Here is a 17777-nt window from a genome sequence, read left to right as displayed (position 1 = left end):
AATTATGGGAGTGAAAGTGATGAGTCATCGTTATGGTAATATGTTAATTAATGACAACTATTTCTTGAGAAAGGATGATTACCACTGAAGCAATGCCATGCAGCAGCATTCTTTGGTGGCTTGTTGCAACAGAGCAGCGGGCTCTGGAGATGTCAGCGAGAGAGTGGGCAGACTTGGCTGGCAAGCCTCGACTGGATTTTACACAGCCTTCAATAATTACAGGAAAAAAGGATCAACCTAGTTGCACAATGGGCGAAGCATTAGCTAACTACTGTCTGTCAGCCTCAATAAACTTGAACTCTCCTCACAAAAGATGCACTCGCTCGACGGCCAAGAGAGCTGAGACTGACCTCAACTGGCACACTTTGTTAATTAAAGATATGAATATGCAGCCGGTCGCCTGCGATCAGCGCCTGGCTGGCTTCTGTGTGGCAGAGTTGTGAGGGTGGAAATGTATGTACCTGTCATTGAATGGCATTTTAAGCTTTATTCTACCTGCGAACTGGACCAGGAACTCTTCCCTAACTGTGAGAAAACTGAGGTGCGGTGGAAACGCAAACCACACACATAAAAAAAGTTCCTGGAAATGTTGGTGGAAAAGGGGCGAATGTGATCTTTTACACTAAAAACATTTTGATTATCTGAATGATTGAAATGACCTGTTTAGAAAACCTATAACACCTCAATCTGGTGTAAAATCAGATAAAAAAGAAAGAGGCACAACTTACTAATATGGAGGCCTTTATGAAAAAGTATGTCACTATATGCCTCATTAAAACTTTTAGATTGCCAGGTTGTGAATCCAAATGCCATTAGCTGGTTCAATTCATTAATCGAGAGTTTTAGTCATGAAATCTACAGTTGTAGATGTTGATAAGTTGTAAATAAATGGACTTTGGTCTAGATTGTCTGCAGCATGTTCTAGAAATAAGCAGCTAATGAATCTCACCAATCAAAGGGGAGTTTCACAGCCTGGCAACTCCAAAGTCAATGACTTACATCACATAGAAAGTTGTATTTTTGAGCTACAGGTGCACAGATGTCACAGATGTTGCTCCAGCTCTTTCAGCCATGCAGGTCAGACAGGGAGGATCATAAGCAGAGACACTTACTCAACAAAAACTTTCAGAAGTTGGGAAACTTTTGTAAAATTCAGTCTGTGGGAGTTAGAAAAAGAGGAGAGCATCAACTGGAGGAAGAAGACGGAGGCGGGCAGGATGAGGCAGACAAAGCGTCGGGCCCATCTCATTGATCAGCAGCAAACACTGTTCCTCCCTCGCTCTCTTTGTTCATCTGAGTTTCTGCTTTGCAACCAGATGTAATTTGCTGCTGTTTAGTGAGCCAGAGGAGGCTTCCTGATGACTCAAGGTGCAAACTAGGCACCCACGACAAAGTTGCTGATGCATTCACAGGATGAATTCACATCTCCACCTCTCTCCTGTCGACTAATGGATTGGGTTTTTTTTGACAGAGGGAGAATGTGAAAAGCATAAAAAGTTGGTACAAAATATTTCATGAGAAGATTTTTCTTTCCTGATATCAAGTGATATTTTCAAAGAGGTTTTATTTGCTTGGGAGTCTCCCTGGGGTTGTCTTCAAGCTTCATCAAGTAAATTATTTTAAGATATTTTTCAGTGCTGGTTACAGTTAAATAGCAAATTTTGTGACTGCAGACAAGCCAGACAGAGTTGATTTGTCAGTGAAAACACAGCACACTAAGAAGCCACAGCGTTTTTATGGGCTGTAAAACTGACTTTAACAATTAAAAAGCTATATTTAAGTATATTTGACGGCTTTAAAGTTTGAGCTTCTCCACAGAGAGCGCCTCAAACTGAAATGAGCAAACAAAGTTTCGGTTTGGTCTCCCCCTGTTTATCTTTCCAAACACATCACTGAAGCCCCGATTTGATTCACACAGCATGTCAACACTGACGTCTGCAACACAAAGGCTGCTCTCTACATCAAGCTAGATATGACTCAATAACTGTATGGTCGCTCTGCGTGTGAATAAAGACTATGCACTTTGATTCACAACGTATGAATAAATCAATCGATGAATGGATTATGCCCACACTGCACAAGCTTACAAGAAACCTTTAATTCACATATGCCAGATGCAGAGAGCTATAGTGTAGGTAGGTTTTCCAATCAATATGCCCAATAAATACTAATCAAACAGGCTTTTAAGACAAAGTAAGCAAACTTAAACACACCAAAATTAAACAACTCTGGCTGCAGCTCACAATTTTGTTAACTGTTGATTGATCAATTATTTTTAGTCTATAAAATGTCAAAAAGAAGGCAGGAAATCTTTACATTTGAAAGGCTGAAAATGAACTTTTTTTTGTGTTTTTATCTAAAAAATTTTCTTTAACAAGTAGTCAATAATGAAAATAGTTGCAGATTGTTTTCTGTGATTTTCATCATCTGTACAGCAGAATATTTCAGGCTTTTGTTGAGCCTTTTCATAGAAAATTAACTCCCTTACATCATCGTAGTTTGCACTAGAGCTGAAATAATCAGCCAATTAATTGATCGATTCAGTGTGAGGATTTGCTGTTTTTTCTGTTCTGTATGACTGCAGACTGAATATTGTTTTTGGACAGATTGTTTTGGTCAGACAAAACAAAACATTTAAAGACATCACCTTTGGCTCTGTGAAACTGTGATGGACATTTGTTATTTAGGGACATTTTATAGACAAAATAATCCATTCATTGAGGAAATAAATCAGCAGGATAGTCTATAATGACAGTCATCATTAGCTGCAGCTCTAGCTTGTATTGTACAAAAGACAACAGGAGTCACTTTACACTCAGATCACTTAATCTGTTCTCCTCCTCCTCCCATAACATTACAGCACAATTTATTCACGTCCATTTACAGGAGAACAACCTCGTCAAAGCCCCACAGAGGACTGCTGGCTTCACTGCTCATAAACATCACACACAGAGAGATAAAACTCTGTCTGCTCCATCTGATAAAAGTTTAGTTCAGTTTATGATGCACCGTTTATGGGTTGTTGGTGTTAAAACTGAGATTCAGGACATCACATTTCCTTTGAGCGTGTGATTATGGGCCTGAGGGTCAGTGCAGTCTGACTTAAGATAAAACAAAGACTTTCTTTCTGCAAGTCTTTGCACAGACCTTTATGTTCAGAAGAATTGGGGGGGTGGGGGGACCTCTGACACACACACACACACACACACACACACACACATACACACACACACACACACACACCCAGCCACCTCAGGGCAGAAACACAGACAGGATGGGGAGGCAGGGGCCATCTACAGGACACAACCACCACAACATGAAAGATATTGGCTCTAAAATTACTTTCCCTAAAGATTGAATTAGTCAGAAAGCAAAACAAAACAAAAAAATCAGCAAAAGATACAAACTACTAATTTCGAGACTTGTATTTGAATGCATTTTTCTGCATGATGCAGCCACATCAACAAAAACAACATCTCCTTTGAGCTTTGTCAGAACAATAACAACATCCTCTATCTGTCTTAAGAGAAAACCTGCACGACTGGTGGAAAAACACACAAAAAAAACCCAACAGGATCCACAGCAGCGTTTCTCATGTTTCCACGTTGACTCCTGAATGCATTAAATCCTTGCCTGTACGTGCAGAGGAGAAACACACCGGCAACCTGAAAGCAGGGGAGTTCAGTCCGGGTGCTGTTTACAAGGCCGCATGCACTGTCATAGCCGCTGTGCTGGACTAAAATGAATGGGAAAGCCTGCTGAGGGAAAGGTGAGGAGGACACACCTACACATCCTTTATTTACTGTTGCTCGACCGAAACTAGACAGGGCTGCAGACGCCAGTATCGCCTGCAGAGAGGAGGATCTCTGCCTCCGCCAAACACACAAACACACGCCGTACCTCAGGAATTCTTGCAGACAGGTGTCACAGAAGCGGTGTCCACAGGTAGACACTTGGACCGGCTCCCGCATCGCCTTGCTGCACAGCGGACACTGGAAGCGTCTCTTCGGCTTCTCCAGAAACTTGTAATCAAACCCGGGCATCGCTGCAGCTTCCGTGGAAATTTCTCGGCCTTCCGCTGCAGGTTAAAAGGTATAAATGTCCTCTTTGATCCTCCGTTAACCCCCCACTCCCCCTCAAATCGGGGCTGTGTCGCTGCACCGCCGTTCAAGCCGACGTGCTGCTCATATCACGTCCCTTCCGCCACCGACCGATCGGGCTCCAAGGAGGCGAGTTCCTCCCCGGCTTCTCCTCCTGCAGCCCGGCGACAAAACAGCAGAACTGCACGGTCCGGGAAGGCTGCGGAGATGATGACAGACTGGTTCCTGAAAGCCCGTGTGCGTGAGTGTGTGTGTGTGTGTGTGTGTGTGTGCAGGTTTGCAGCTGAGGCTGGATGTGGCCGTGTGTGGCCCTCTCCTCCGTCTCCTCTGTGGATGCAGCACTGACACACTGAGCACAAAGCACAACCCCTCCTTCTGTTTAGGTGCACCGAGTCCCGCCTCCTCCTCCGCGCAGGAGGAGCCAAGAAGCTGACACACACCATTTTATCCCTCTCATCTCTCTTTATGGAGCTTTAATTGGGCTTTTGTCTGGCTGCTGCGGCTCCTAATGAAATGCTTTGTTTGTTTTGCATGCTCCTATTCAATGTGCATCTTTAATTTATCCCATACAAGCCTATATATGTTAATAGGCTATGTACACACACACACACACACACACACACACTGGTCATGACTTATTCAGATATCAAACATGAGGAATCTTAATTGGTAAAGTGGGAGGTGAGGAGGGTTTTGTTTTTTAATGTTTAAAACAAATTAATGTTAAAAAAGTGACCTAACAGGGAAGCCTGTGGTTCAGTCAGAGGTGACAGGTGCCCTCTGGTGGCAGAGCACACACACACACACACACACACACACACGCACACACACTTAACGCAGAATTACAGCATTTTCTCCCTGTTTCTTGGTAAACATTTGCCTTCGTGCACGATATAAATAAAACCTGACTTACACCGCGACTCTCATCAACAACAAACATTAAGGCAGAAACGAACTGCACATCATTTCATGGCAGCGGAAGTAAAGATCCACATCCACAGATTCAGATCATTTTTCACCTGCTGTGTTGCCACCGGATTACATCATCATTACATCATCATACAGGACAACAAAGGTAAACCATCCATGTCCTCAGAGAGGGTGTGAACACATCTTAAATAAGGAGTAAATACTTCAAACACCTGAATGTGTTTTTGAAAAGCAGGTGATTTCTCAGTAGCATCTTGATTAATCTACAGTATAACACAACGGCACAATAGAATAGAAGAGAGTAGATCTTTATTATACACTTGGGTGGAAATTTGTCTTCACAAGAACAAATAATAATACTGATCAATAACAGCTTTGTGAAAATGACACAGGAAACTACATAATAATTCATGTGACTAATGCGAGGATGATTTTTTTAAACAGTTTTAACAGTAGAAAATGTCATGGTGACAACAAGGCTCCAGAAAATGTAAATATAAAAATATATGATATAAAGATTTCACTCCTCAGCACTGGTGGTATAAAGCAGCCAAGTACCTTTAGTCAAAGTACAATATTTCTATTATATGGCACTTTATACTTAATACTGTACTTTTTACTCCACTACATTTAATTGGCAGCTGAAGTTGATAATTATGTGCAGATTCAGATTATCAATGAAAAATATGATCAACTAATACATTATGGTGTGTTATTATAGATTAAGCTGTCTAGCAGTACTCACATTAGCTCCACCTTTACCTGCTGTAGGATTAGTGATGCTAATGCATCAATAATTATAATCCAATAATGTAACACATGATCCTGTGATGGGCTGTTCTGCATAATGAATACGTTCAACATATTTTGATGCTAATTCTTTGGTACTTTTACTCACAAATTTCTAATGCAGGACTTTAACCCGTGACAGAGTATTTCTACTGTGTTGTGTTTTACCTCAACAACAGATCTGATTCATACTTTGTCCACCACTGCTAAGCACATTTGGGCGTTTCTTCTCTCTTCTTATCCTCTTATCCTGTGAATATAGTTTACACGATACACCATCTCATTTCAAACATAATACATGTTTCCGGGAGTTACAATATTGGATCTTAAAATAATACAGAGGCTGTGTCTGAAATCACTTCCTATCACTACTTTATAGCGCACATAATTTACTCTCCACTATCTCCTGGCCCAAAAGATTCCTACAGTGGAACAAAAACAATAGTGTCCATTGTGTAAATGATTCATGCATCTCGAAAATCTTTGTTTGCTGCTCACTATAGAGTAAACTCTTGACTGTCTATTATGTATGGAAGAGTGAATGAGTGAAGTTGTGATTTTGGACAAAGCCACAGTCATTAACTGTGAAAGACGTCTTTCAGCTGAGCCCAAAACAACATCGTTATCTGGATTGAGCGCCGCTGTTCGGCTACAAATGTACTGGAGGACTAATCCAATAAGTCACAATGAGAGCACTCAGGACATCATCGAGATGAACGTGTTTGGTTCATTTCACTGATGACTGACCAAACACTCCACTGGCTTTCATTATTACCGTTTCTGAGTGTTGTATCATCTCATTCACTGGTGGCTTAAAGGAGCTCAAACCGGTTTGACTTTTACTGGCCTTTATCATGCTAACCATGCACGTGAGAGAGGACAATGGCTCACGACATGAAAGCTGCCTAATGACTTCCTGTAATCCTGCTTCAGTAAGTGTTGCAATCTTCCTTTAGCTAACCTGTTGTGAAATACACCTGCTGCAGCACACAGGTTTTGACCTTCTTCTTTGCTCCATGACATCAAGCCACCGAATGAAACAAACATTCATTCCCGGAGGAGGGAAAGAGAAAAAAAACTAGATAGAGAGGAAGACCAAGTCAAAATCTGAGGCCGCAGCTGCGGTATGAAAGGGAATCTTTCAACTGCAGCACAGATGGGCCTCTGGGAGGAGTTATTCAGAGGAAGCTGTCCTTCACCTCACGCCACCGCCGGGCGTCATGACGAACGCTGAGTGGGTTAGATTTTAGGACGAACTCATCTCTGGACAGGTTCCTCAAGCAAAGCTGGAACAAGAGGGAGAAAGGGATGAGTGCAAAATGTCAGTAGAGCTGACTTGAAGAAGTCACCATGGGCTCTGGAAAGTTAGAATTTCCTGATATTTGGTAGACAAAAGTATCATTAAATCAATTGAGAACAGATTAATAAATTATATAAAAGTTAATTACAGCACTAATTGTCAGCTCCTGACAGGATCCTCCCACTTACACGACAGTTCAGTACAGTTAAACCTGCCACCAAGGACACACAACACTGGAAAAAGCTTCCTTTGCTCCTTTTTTTCCAATTGGGCTCGAAACATTTTTTACTTTTATTACTGTTTCCAAATAAGTGATAAAATTGTAATTCTAGAGGAAGCATTGGCAGGAAGAAATCACAACAATTTTTTGGACGCAGCAAGTTTTGCCAAAGCACCTGTACATTTCTTATCAATTTTTGCATTTATTCAGTTTTATTACATGAATTACTGATGTGGCTTTGAAGAGGTTTAGATTCTTCGTGTCCGATGACGGTCTTAGTTATGTTTTAAATGCTTTTTGCTCATCGCCAAGAATTTGGACACATACTGAAAAACATCTGATATAAAAGTTGTCAGATTTCAAGATTTCCCATATCTGCAGAAAACATGTAGACTTCCCAATAAAGACACCTGAATCTGACTAGAGACAAAAGTCTGCTGCTCTCACTGTCCATTCATGATACAGGATGCATCACATGCTGACTTTTGATCCTGTAGTCTTTGTAATGTCTATAAACTGTGCATGAAAACTCGTACCAACACTGTCACGTCTGCTGTTGTAGAAAGGTGTGGTATAATGTTTGTCACAGTTGTGTATCACAGTGCTGGCTATTATGTAGGTGCTGCTAATGACCTCTGTGAGTGTTAGTCCATGTTGGTGTCCATGCTCTTGTCACGTGGTCAAAGAAACGTTTAAACAGCAGCCCTGCAGCCTGTAGCAAGGATTACCAACATCTCTGTTACTTATTAAATTGTGATGCAGTTTAATCTTCTCTAAATCTGGAGCTATTTTCAATTTGGAGTGTAGAGGGATGATTTAATCCCACCTTCACTTCACTCTTCTTCAGTTTTCATTAGAGTCTGTGGCTTTTGCACCATCACTGTTGGGTTAAAGACAAAGTGCTGTTTTCTGCTCCTCTCAGTAAGAGGTCTATCTCTATGTCAAACATTTCAGTTTAAAACCAAAAACAACACATCAAAATTTAACTGAATTATTACTTTTTGGAGGCAAATAGAAAGGTTCTGATCACGTTTGCATAGTACAGCTGAAAGGAAGTTGTTTGTTGGTGTAAACAGAACGCACGTGGCTGGAAATGCTTAAAGATTTATGACTACGTGAAATAAAGCTATAGTCATGTCTTTAGCTACTGAGCCTTCAAACTTGCAAATGAGACCATTCGCAATTCTGCAAAGACAAACAAGCATCTTCATCGATGTTATAAAGAGGAGCTTGTCTCAAGTTCAGCCTGTCTTTCATCTGGGGATTAGTTCTCTCCCAGTTAGATTTCACCACATCCCAACATCTCCCAGTGTTTGTTAACAAAGGGCTAATAAGAGAAATATTACGTTTCACTGCCAGCAGAGTGTTGCCATGACAACAAGCCACTGATGTCACCACGAATGGGTGACTCTCGTCAAGCTGCACCGCCTTCGGTATCCCAGAATCCTCCTCTTTCCTTCCGAGGCGGCCGCGGGCCCCCTTTCCCCAGGTGTACACCTCCCCTTCTGTAGAGAGCAGCAGAAGAAGGGGCTGGTCACAGTTTCTGCAAATTCACAGCAAAAACCTCAGGATGCATTAATCCACACAAATCTTTAGCTGACAGCTCTGCCTCTCCTGCCGTGGCAGCATAATGGCTCTATCTGAAGGAAGTCGAAGCCAAACAAAGACTTCCTTCAACAAAGAAAACCTACAGGCATGGCTGCCACTGCTGGCTTTCTCCCCAGGGAGCCAGTCGCTGCACAATATAACATTTTACCATTTTAGCTTCAGCTTTAAGAACAAAACACACGCTTACTGACACACAAGTACAAACACACACACACACACACACACACACACACACACACACACACACACACATCTGGTACCTATCTGTTAACCCACATGTTTGAAGAACCATTTTGATGGTTTTGTATGTTTAGCCCATTAGCTAAAACCCCCGTATAGTTTACATGACTACGAACGATTTGTTTTAAACTTTCAATTCATTTCAGTTTGACATGAAAACAAACTCACAGAGACTTGAAACTTGTCCGAGTAACAAAATCCATTACTTTGAACATTTGATCAGCTCTGTTTTTGAGTTAAAGTTATACTGCTGTTGTGTGGAAACAGAGCTGCTCGCAGGGACTGAAACTGGGTGACTCTCATTAAAATTCACCGCCCTCAGTATCCCAGAATCCTCCTCTTTTCTTCCAAAGTTGCTACACCACAGATATCGGAGTAATGCTTTCTCCACTTAGAGCAGAGATGAACCCTGGTGTGTTTCCTCGTGCAACGTGCAATGAGGGAAACTGAGGTGTTTGTCCAAGTGCTTGTTGGAAGCTCTGCTTTCTCAAGTCAGCAGCAGAATAGCAGCCATTTTAATGCAAAACCTAAAATTTCACATCATCCTTCTTGGAGGATGTGTGTGTGCTTATTATTTACCATCCAGGTGCAATTATCAGACAATCTGGCTTCTCTCTGAAACGCTTTTCAACAGCTGACTGGAGTTTCAGACATCAGGGTTTTCTTGACTACTTTACCAAGAAGAGTTTCCAACAATCCCTGCATGCAACAGCATTACTAAGCAGTTGTACCAAGCAGCATTTTAAAGGCTCTGCACACCTATGGTACATCATTTGGCTGATGAAACTTCTTCTAATGGTGCTCTCGGACTGATTCCCTTCTCTTTATTTCTATATGACACGGGCCGAGACACATCGATGCGATTGATCCTTCCAGCCAGTTTGAGAGAGGGTCTGATTGACCTCTCATTCGGGAAATGCTGTTTGTTTGTGCGTTTTTGTTTTATAACAGCACAGCAGAATAATAACAGAGAAGAAGGGATGCTGCTTGGTAGTGAAATAATGTTAAATATTTGATAACAAGTATTTCCTGTCCCTCCTGCTTTTGACCACACCAAGTGGGCAAATTTTGCGAGGAAGATTTTTGTCAGGCTGCAGCTTCTGGTCTGTGTGTGCAGACTGTTATTGACTGATATCTGCCTGACTCTCCCACTGGCTTCATTGCACCTCGTATATCAAGACCAATTACACTTTTATCATCCTTATTAGTTCAAAACCTCATGGTCTTATTTGCCAGAAGCACCTTGACACACCTGTGGAGGACGCACATAGTCCCTTCTACTCACCAGATCCAATGGCTAAGGTGAAGGCATCTCCACAGGCAGCCATAGTGAGGCCCTGCAGCCCAGGCACCGCGTAAGGCACACGGCTGCTACGACGGGAACTACACCCCATCTGGCCATGCTGATTGCTGCCAAAGGTAAAACACTGACCCTTTTCTAGACAAGGAAAATGTGGGTGAAAGTGGTTAAAAAAGTTAAAAAATCAATGTCAGTGTTAAGACTCGAACAGGATCAATTAGCCCATGTTTGATTATTAGCAGCTTCATTTTTTTATGGCAGAGATATTGTATAAAATACTATGTTTCTATTTTTCATGTTTGTTTAGCTTTTGCTAAGACGTTGGAAGTGATCTTTCTCAGCAGCCTGTCACTTAATCTGGTTCTGCAAGAAACTGAAATGTAGTTTGACTAGTGCTAAGCTAAACAGTGACTTTCTCCTATTTCATCATCATGGAGGCAATCAATCACTCAGATATGCATCTTTCCATACTGATCTCTCCAAGACTGATTCAAAAATGTGATTTGATTGATTAATAATGAAAATATTTTACCTGTAACAGCGACAGAATGTGCTGTCCCAATGTCAATGTAAACAACCTTCTCACTGTGGAGTGGGGCTGATTGGACAGGAGTGTAAGAATGAACCTCTTCCACCTGATTCGAGCAATTTGGTTCCTCTCCAGCTGTTATTTTATCCAGGCCGAGCTTGTTGAACCTGACCACAACAAACAACAATCAAGGTACTTATAACAGAGAAATAGAGAAAACTGCATATATTCTATTCTTTCAAAACAGTCTTTTAATTAACAATGTAATATCTCTTTATTCTGTTTCCTTGTCTGCAGCAGGTGGCTGCTGAGCTGCAGGTATCTGAACAATGTTGCTTCTGTGTTTACTGTTGCTTCTCTAGGTCATACACAGCTCTACATCTGGTCCAAACCCTTTCTGAGACAGAGGGATTAACTATGAGAGAAAAGTGTTTGTCATTTTAGGAAAATGCTGCCTCACAGGTTGTGTGCACCAGGAAAGTATTTTTGTACTTCATAGCATCTTCTTTATTCTGTCACCACCCAATGCACATGAACGAGTTTATGACATAAGCTTATGGGAGGTACAGTTTTATTTGGTGGAAAAAATAGGTCACATTCACAAAACCCACTAAATTGTATCCTTTATGGAAAGCAAACAATGGTTAGTGTCTCATTAAATGTGAAATGAGATCTTTCCCTGCTGTCAGTCAGTGACATGTTCACTGAGACTAATGGTCATAGTTTTGGGAGGAGAAATACTGAATAATAATTACCTGTTGCTTCCACATGCCATTATGCTGTACTGGGTACTGATGATCATGGAGCAGTCAACTCCACACACCACTCTCTGGGCCTCAAATTCCACAGGTAAACACACCTGCTGCGGAGAGTTGTGGGTGTCTTGGGTGCCTAGCCCGAGGCGACCTTCCAGACAGAAGAACAGAAACAAGGAGTTATGTGCTGAGATGCTGCTGCCATAAATCAGTCACATGCATACAAACACCAAAAGATGAATAGAGAGATAGATTGAGTAAGTTTGAAAACAATAGGTTTATCTATGATACCATTGTCTCCTCTTCCCCAGGCAAATACTTCTCTTTCGTTGGTCACAGCGAGTACGTGGGAAGCACCACACGACACCTGAACCAGCTCGTAGCCGAGGAGTGCCTCGACAATCTTGGGCTGAGAACAAAAACAGAGAGAAAGAGAAGATATGTCCCCATTGTAATATTTATATTACAGTTTTTTAGATCAAAAATCAGTAGGGGCACAGTGTCGTGGTAGCCCAGTCTTTAATGGGTATACAAGATGCAGCACTGTTTCACTTTGGTGCATTATACTGAGAGGTGTCTCTAATATTTAGCCTCAATGATTCAGATAAGGGGGCAATATATTAGAAACACCAGCAGAACTTATAGCAGGACTTTTGTAATTAGACTGCATTAATTCTCACTATTGTGTATCTAATTAACTGACAACTGAGAGTACATTTAATATAAGTGTGACATTGAATATTTTCCTTTGAATGGTGGACATGTACCTGTGTTACATCATTGAAGTTACCGTGTCCTAGACAGCCATTACTCCCACTTCCAAACGTCATGATAATGCCCCTGTCTGCAAATTGAAAACAAAAAATAGGTATAAAAGTAAATATGGGTCGATAAGTGTAGGTGTATTCTTTTGTAGACCAACAGAGTGCCTCTAATCTCTATCTAGCAAACACTAATCTGCATTACTACAGTGAAAAGTGATGAAAGAGAGGCTGAGAGGAAGGGTCTTTAATCCTGTGTTATCTGCTTTGCTATGCTGAATGCACTGAAAACAGTCTCCTAAAGCATGCTGACTAACAGAGCACCACAGTTAGAGCTCAAGAAAAACTACTTCCAAACTGCTAGGTGAGCATGCAGATGTTTATTTTACAAGTGCATCCACACTACCACTATATGATCAAGTCTGGTAAAAGAGCTGACTGTACCCAAACTTTCACATATAAGTTCAAAAGCTGTCTCAGTGTTTTACAGCCATGTGGTGCAGTGTGCGAGGGCAAAAAGCAGAGATTTCCTTTAGCAGAGCTCCATGATAGGCTGACTGGGCATATGTGATGTCTCTGATCTCTTATACAAAGTAAAGCAGCTCACCAACCTGTCATGCAGGTGGTAAAGAGATCGCCACAGGACACAGACTTGATGGTGACTCCAGACTGACCCTCAAGGAAACGTGAAATGAACTGAGGCCGCATCTGCTCCACCACACCAGGCAGGCTGGCCTCACCAGACCCCACTGATGGAGCCTGTGACAATACATGATTATTAGTCCTTGAGCAGTAGAGAGACCATTAGTACGGACTGCAAAAGAGTGAGAATGTAACTCTTTCCTGCAGTAATTAAAAAATGTTAAAGGAAAAATCGCCTGTCCATCAATCTGTGATCTCTTCAATTCCTTAGAGCAGTTCGTATATTATTAATTACCCCCCAGCCTGCCACATTTAACCCTACATTTCTTCGAGTTTCCTAGATTTCAAAAAATGTAATCCAATCCAAAAACATGTTACTTTCAGCAAATTGCTGTCTCTGTCTCTTTAGTACCAGATTTCCCCTCTAAACTGGTCTACAAAGAAGCTCCCAGAGGGGCTGACACCCAAACTAGATTTGTGTCACTGATATATTTGATAGTTGAAAAGAAATCAACCTCATTTGGCTAGTTATCTGTAAGAGTAACGAAATCAAGTTGACCCAGGAGGGAGTAGAGCAGAGTAGAGAGTATAGAACAGAGTAGATCACAGCTGTTTCCTGACAGTGTTTCACTGAAGATTTTTTTTACCCCAGGGAATGTCAGGGTTTACAGACCTCCCATGTAATCAGACGGCCTGACTTGGTCACCCCCATCTTCTGAGTGCGGCCCAGAGACACTTGCAGCACCTCGGTGTTGAGCATCGGCAGGCGGAGAGGCGCTGAGATTCCACTTCCCCATGTATACACCAAAGACAGCGGGAGAGAATGTACCTTCCCTGATCCTAAACCAACTGATCCATCTGTTTAAGCCCAAGAAATAACAAACCAATGAATAAAGTGCTGTGATCAACCGGTTGCATTTAGTTCTTTTGTCAAATAATGGTATAATGGGTCTGACCTCTGGACCTGTTGGTAGGAACTCTCCCTCCTGCTCTACCTTGAGGGCCTGTTTGCACAGTAGACAGCGGTTTCTCAATCCTGGAGAAAGCCCGAATATAGAAGAATAAAGAGCTCATTACACAAAATGTAGTAAATCTGAATTTCAAATCATGTTAAAATGATCGTACCTGCGCATTTTAACATTTCCTATATCTGTGTAGAGGTTCAGCAGGGGTCTGATGCAAATGGGAAGAGCCATTATTTCATTGAGTTGAGGCCGTTTTGATGGATCCAGATTGAGCATGTTGAGGATCAGCTGTCGGAGCTCTGGGCTGTACCGCTCCGAAATTGGAGCAAATGTTCCGCTCATGATCTTCAGAACGAGGGCGGGTAGATTCTGAAAGCAAAATTAAAGAGCATTATTGAGTAAGATTACATAATGCATTATATATAGATGTGAAAAATCCCCAATCTCCAATCTGAAATGCCTGCCAAAGGAATAAGATTTTAGCATATGCAATGTTTTTTTCATTTACACATTCACTTCAACACTCAAAAAGAAGAGAAAGAGTAAGAAAATGCTTTATGTACAGCAGCCTCGAAGGCTCTCTTAAGGCTGGCCAGCTCATATAGCACACAGCCCAGAGCCCAGATGTCACTCTTCTGATTGTACGGCTTTCCCTCGCACAGCTCTGGGGAAATGTAGCATGGGGTCCCGACCACCTGCACAGTGAAAACAGGCAGCATTGATTTGTGCTAGCACACGTTACAAGTCAACATATCAGGATATGACTGCTGCTGAAGCAAATACAGCTCTAAACCAAAAGCAAATCAACTCACAGTGTATGCTTTGCTCTTGCTAACAAGGATTTTGGAGATGCCAAAATCACCGATTTTGACGATCATCTGGTGCTTGTCAAGAAGAATATTCTGTGTCTTGAGGTCCCTGTGCAAAATAAGTTTGTTGTGCACGTGGTAGAGGGCAAGTAATATCTGCACAAAGAAGTGAAGGATCGTGTCCTCGTCCAGCAGAGAGTTACAGCGTTTCTGTATGTAATCAGCCAAAGTTCCACCTGCATGAAGAAAACATTGAGAAGACAATTAATGAGAAGTTATGGGTTTAACAGGCCTTATGTCAACAAAAAAGGGAATAAATATCTTTGTTTTTATTTGCTACTTGCTTTTATCTTACTAAGACTAAATTCTACATCCCATCAGTGATTTGCAGATTGAACCATTTTTAACTAAGCTTGGAATGCAACAAGAAATGAAATTTTATTTAGTGCTAAACTTAAGTTAGTTGAGGAGATTCTGAGATGATAAAATGACTAAAATCATAGAGAACTATAATAATTTAAAGGATGACACAATGAAATCCAAGACTTATATAAACCAAAGTTAACTACTACAGCAATAGTAGGATGGTGATTAAAAACATGGCATGGCATTGACAAAGAATTAAAACTAAGCAATGAAGGTGAATTTTTTTTTTTAAAAGATTATAAAAACACAAAATTATATGAAGATTTTATTGAAGTTAGAATATAGGATAGATACTTTTGTATTTCACTTTCATATACCAAACAAATATCAATATATCAGCCTTGGTAATAATGTCAGTTCTACCTGCAAATCAAACACAGGAAGACTGCAAGGGACAGAAGATGAGAAGATTCAATTCAGAAACAGAGTTTTAAGAGCCTTGAGAGCAATGGTTTGATGGACACCTGCCTTATTTTACATTATACCTTATGACAGAAAAGTTATCTGATCACACCTGTCCCTCAAAACACCAGCACACAAGCTGATATTGAATGTTCTCGCTTGGCTTTCCCAGACCTGACATGGGGATGAGGAAAGGTATGGAGCCCTACAGCACTAAACCATGGGAAAAGTTAAGTGTTGGAGAGTGAACAAAAGGGGATCAGGTAATAAGATATTACAGTAAGCTTACCGGGTGCATACTCCATAGCTATCATGAGGGCCTTGTCTTCCAGGAAGTTCTCATAATACTCTATGATATTTGGGTGGTTGAGCAGTTTCAGGACCTGACACTCGTTCTGAGCTGCCAGGCGTTCGTCTCGTGACATCTGCTCCACTGGGATCTCCTTCAGGATGACAAAGGCCCCGTCACTGCGCCTGCGGCACAGGTGAACGATCCTGACAGACGAGGAAAATGAGGAGAAGTTAGATGCATAATTAGCTCCATAAACAATGTAGTAGGATGGTTTGGTAGTTAATATCTGATGTTCTAATGTTTTTTTGTTTTGATGATGCAATGTACAAACATACAGATTTACATTATTTTCTGCATTTTACGCAAAGTTAATTATGCTGTTTGGCAAAAAAAAGCTTGTGAAATTGGCAATCAAATTTCTGTCACATTAAAACTCATAAACTGACCTTATGAGTGTTTAGCGTAACTAGTGACATGTAGTATAAAAGTATATTTTACTATGTTTAAGTAGAGTACCACTTTCAAAATGCAGGTCCACAGTTGTACAGTACAAGACCTGAGTGAATTTATACCATTTGACTGTCTGTCCATTCTAAACATTTCATTTTTAAACGGTTTCAAATAAACTGTAAAACTAGCAGAGTAGTCTGCAAAAGTTTAGGATAAATCCAGTTCCACTACATTGATTGGTGTAATCTAAGGTCTCATTTTGAAGACATTTTACATCAACTTACTATCGTCATTAAACAACTTTGTCAAATGTGAAGTATAACCACTGGTGATTCAAAGAGATGTCAATGCAATAACTAACTTAACTATTAATGTTACCTTATAAATAGTTAGCATTGCCAAAAGGTTTTGTGGAAGCCAAAAGGAAGTTTTGTGAGGAAAACTGTCCGCAAAAAAGTTTGTTATTTTGCTAGAAACCCAAAGTGGCTTCAATTCACAGCTGGCCTAAAAATACTTTTCAATTCATCTTTTTTATAAACTCTGTTCAATGTCCCATTACTTTTCTAAACATGTCGTCTTTCGAGGGCGGTGTACATTTTACGCATCCTGCACATTTTGGGGTAAAGGCGTCGGTTTTGTGGACTTCAGGCTCTCTAAACTCACGCCTTCACAACGCCGTATTTTCACATGTACAGCAACAGTGACACGTGTGTGTGTAACGAAGTGTAAGTAAACTCATAGTTTACCCGAAAGCTCCTCTTCCCACAACTTTGATTTTCTCATACTTCTCCATAGCTGTTCCCAAACGTTTCCGCCGTCGCCAGGCAACCCATCCCACAACTACAGGAAGCAACGAGGGACAAAAAAGGCGAAGAAGGCAAAAACGCTCCTACTTACACTGGAAGAGACACAGAGGTTACAGTAGTAAACTACTGTTGGCGACACATATTGTAATAAATGCCAGCCATATCTTATTTCTATCTGACTATTTATTTTTCCTGTGTGCTTTAGCAAAAGAAAACACTGGTGTGAAAAGCAAATCTTAAACTGAAGTGAAGGCTTACTATATCATGTCAGGCCATAGGCAATCTGAAACAATGACCTATTTTAATTCTGAGAGCCCATTATGATAACAGGAACAACATTAGGTGTCACTCGTAGCCTGCCATCACTGATGGCTCATTTCCAACCTGAAGTGATAAGTCAAATGTCTGAATGAAAAAGTCCTATCAAAATATAGCCCTTTCTTCCAGTCCCTG

The 17777-nt window shown here is 41.1% G+C and overlaps 2 protein-coding genes across 2 annotated transcripts in view; both read right to left on the bottom strand.

Annotated features, from left to right (window-relative positions):
- Positions 1-4430, bottom strand: part of traf4a (tnf receptor-associated factor 4a) — a 34895-nt gene extending 30465 nt beyond the window's left edge. Inside the window, exon 1 of the mRNA XM_070829829.1 lies at positions 3901-4430. Coding sequence (XP_070685930.1) covers positions 3901-4043 — 143 coding nt within the window. The 5' untranslated portion in view covers positions 4044-4430. The remainder of the gene's footprint in view (positions 1-3900) is intronic.
- A 1171-nt stretch (positions 4431-5601) lies between these two features.
- nek8 (NIMA-related kinase 8) lies at positions 5602-17333 on the bottom strand. Its single transcript, XM_070829532.1, has 15 exons — positions 17265-17333; positions 16066-16271; positions 14952-15184; positions 14703-14834; positions 14300-14508; positions 14131-14210; positions 13848-14032; positions 13144-13291; positions 12539-12615; positions 12063-12180; positions 11772-11922; positions 11020-11183; positions 10473-10625; positions 8686-8844; positions 5602-7105 (listed from the first exon to the last, which is right to left on the bottom strand). Exons 1-15 carry the CDS (start codon positions 17309-17311, stop codon positions 7077-7079), a joined length of 2091 nt encoding a protein of 696 aa, XP_070685633.1. The 5' UTR covers positions 17312-17333; the 3' UTR covers positions 5602-7076.
- Between the last annotated feature and the right edge of the window lie 444 nt (positions 17334-17777).

The sequence above is a fragment of the Pempheris klunzingeri genome, chromosome 4 (assembly GCF_042242105.1).
Source record: "Pempheris klunzingeri isolate RE-2024b chromosome 4, fPemKlu1.hap1, whole genome shotgun sequence".
NCBI classification, from domain to species: Eukaryota; Metazoa; Chordata; class Actinopteri; order Acropomatiformes; family Pempheridae; genus Pempheris; species Pempheris klunzingeri.
The sequence above is the reverse complement of the archived record's forward strand: the minus strand, read 5'-3'. Positions and strand labels throughout refer to the sequence as shown.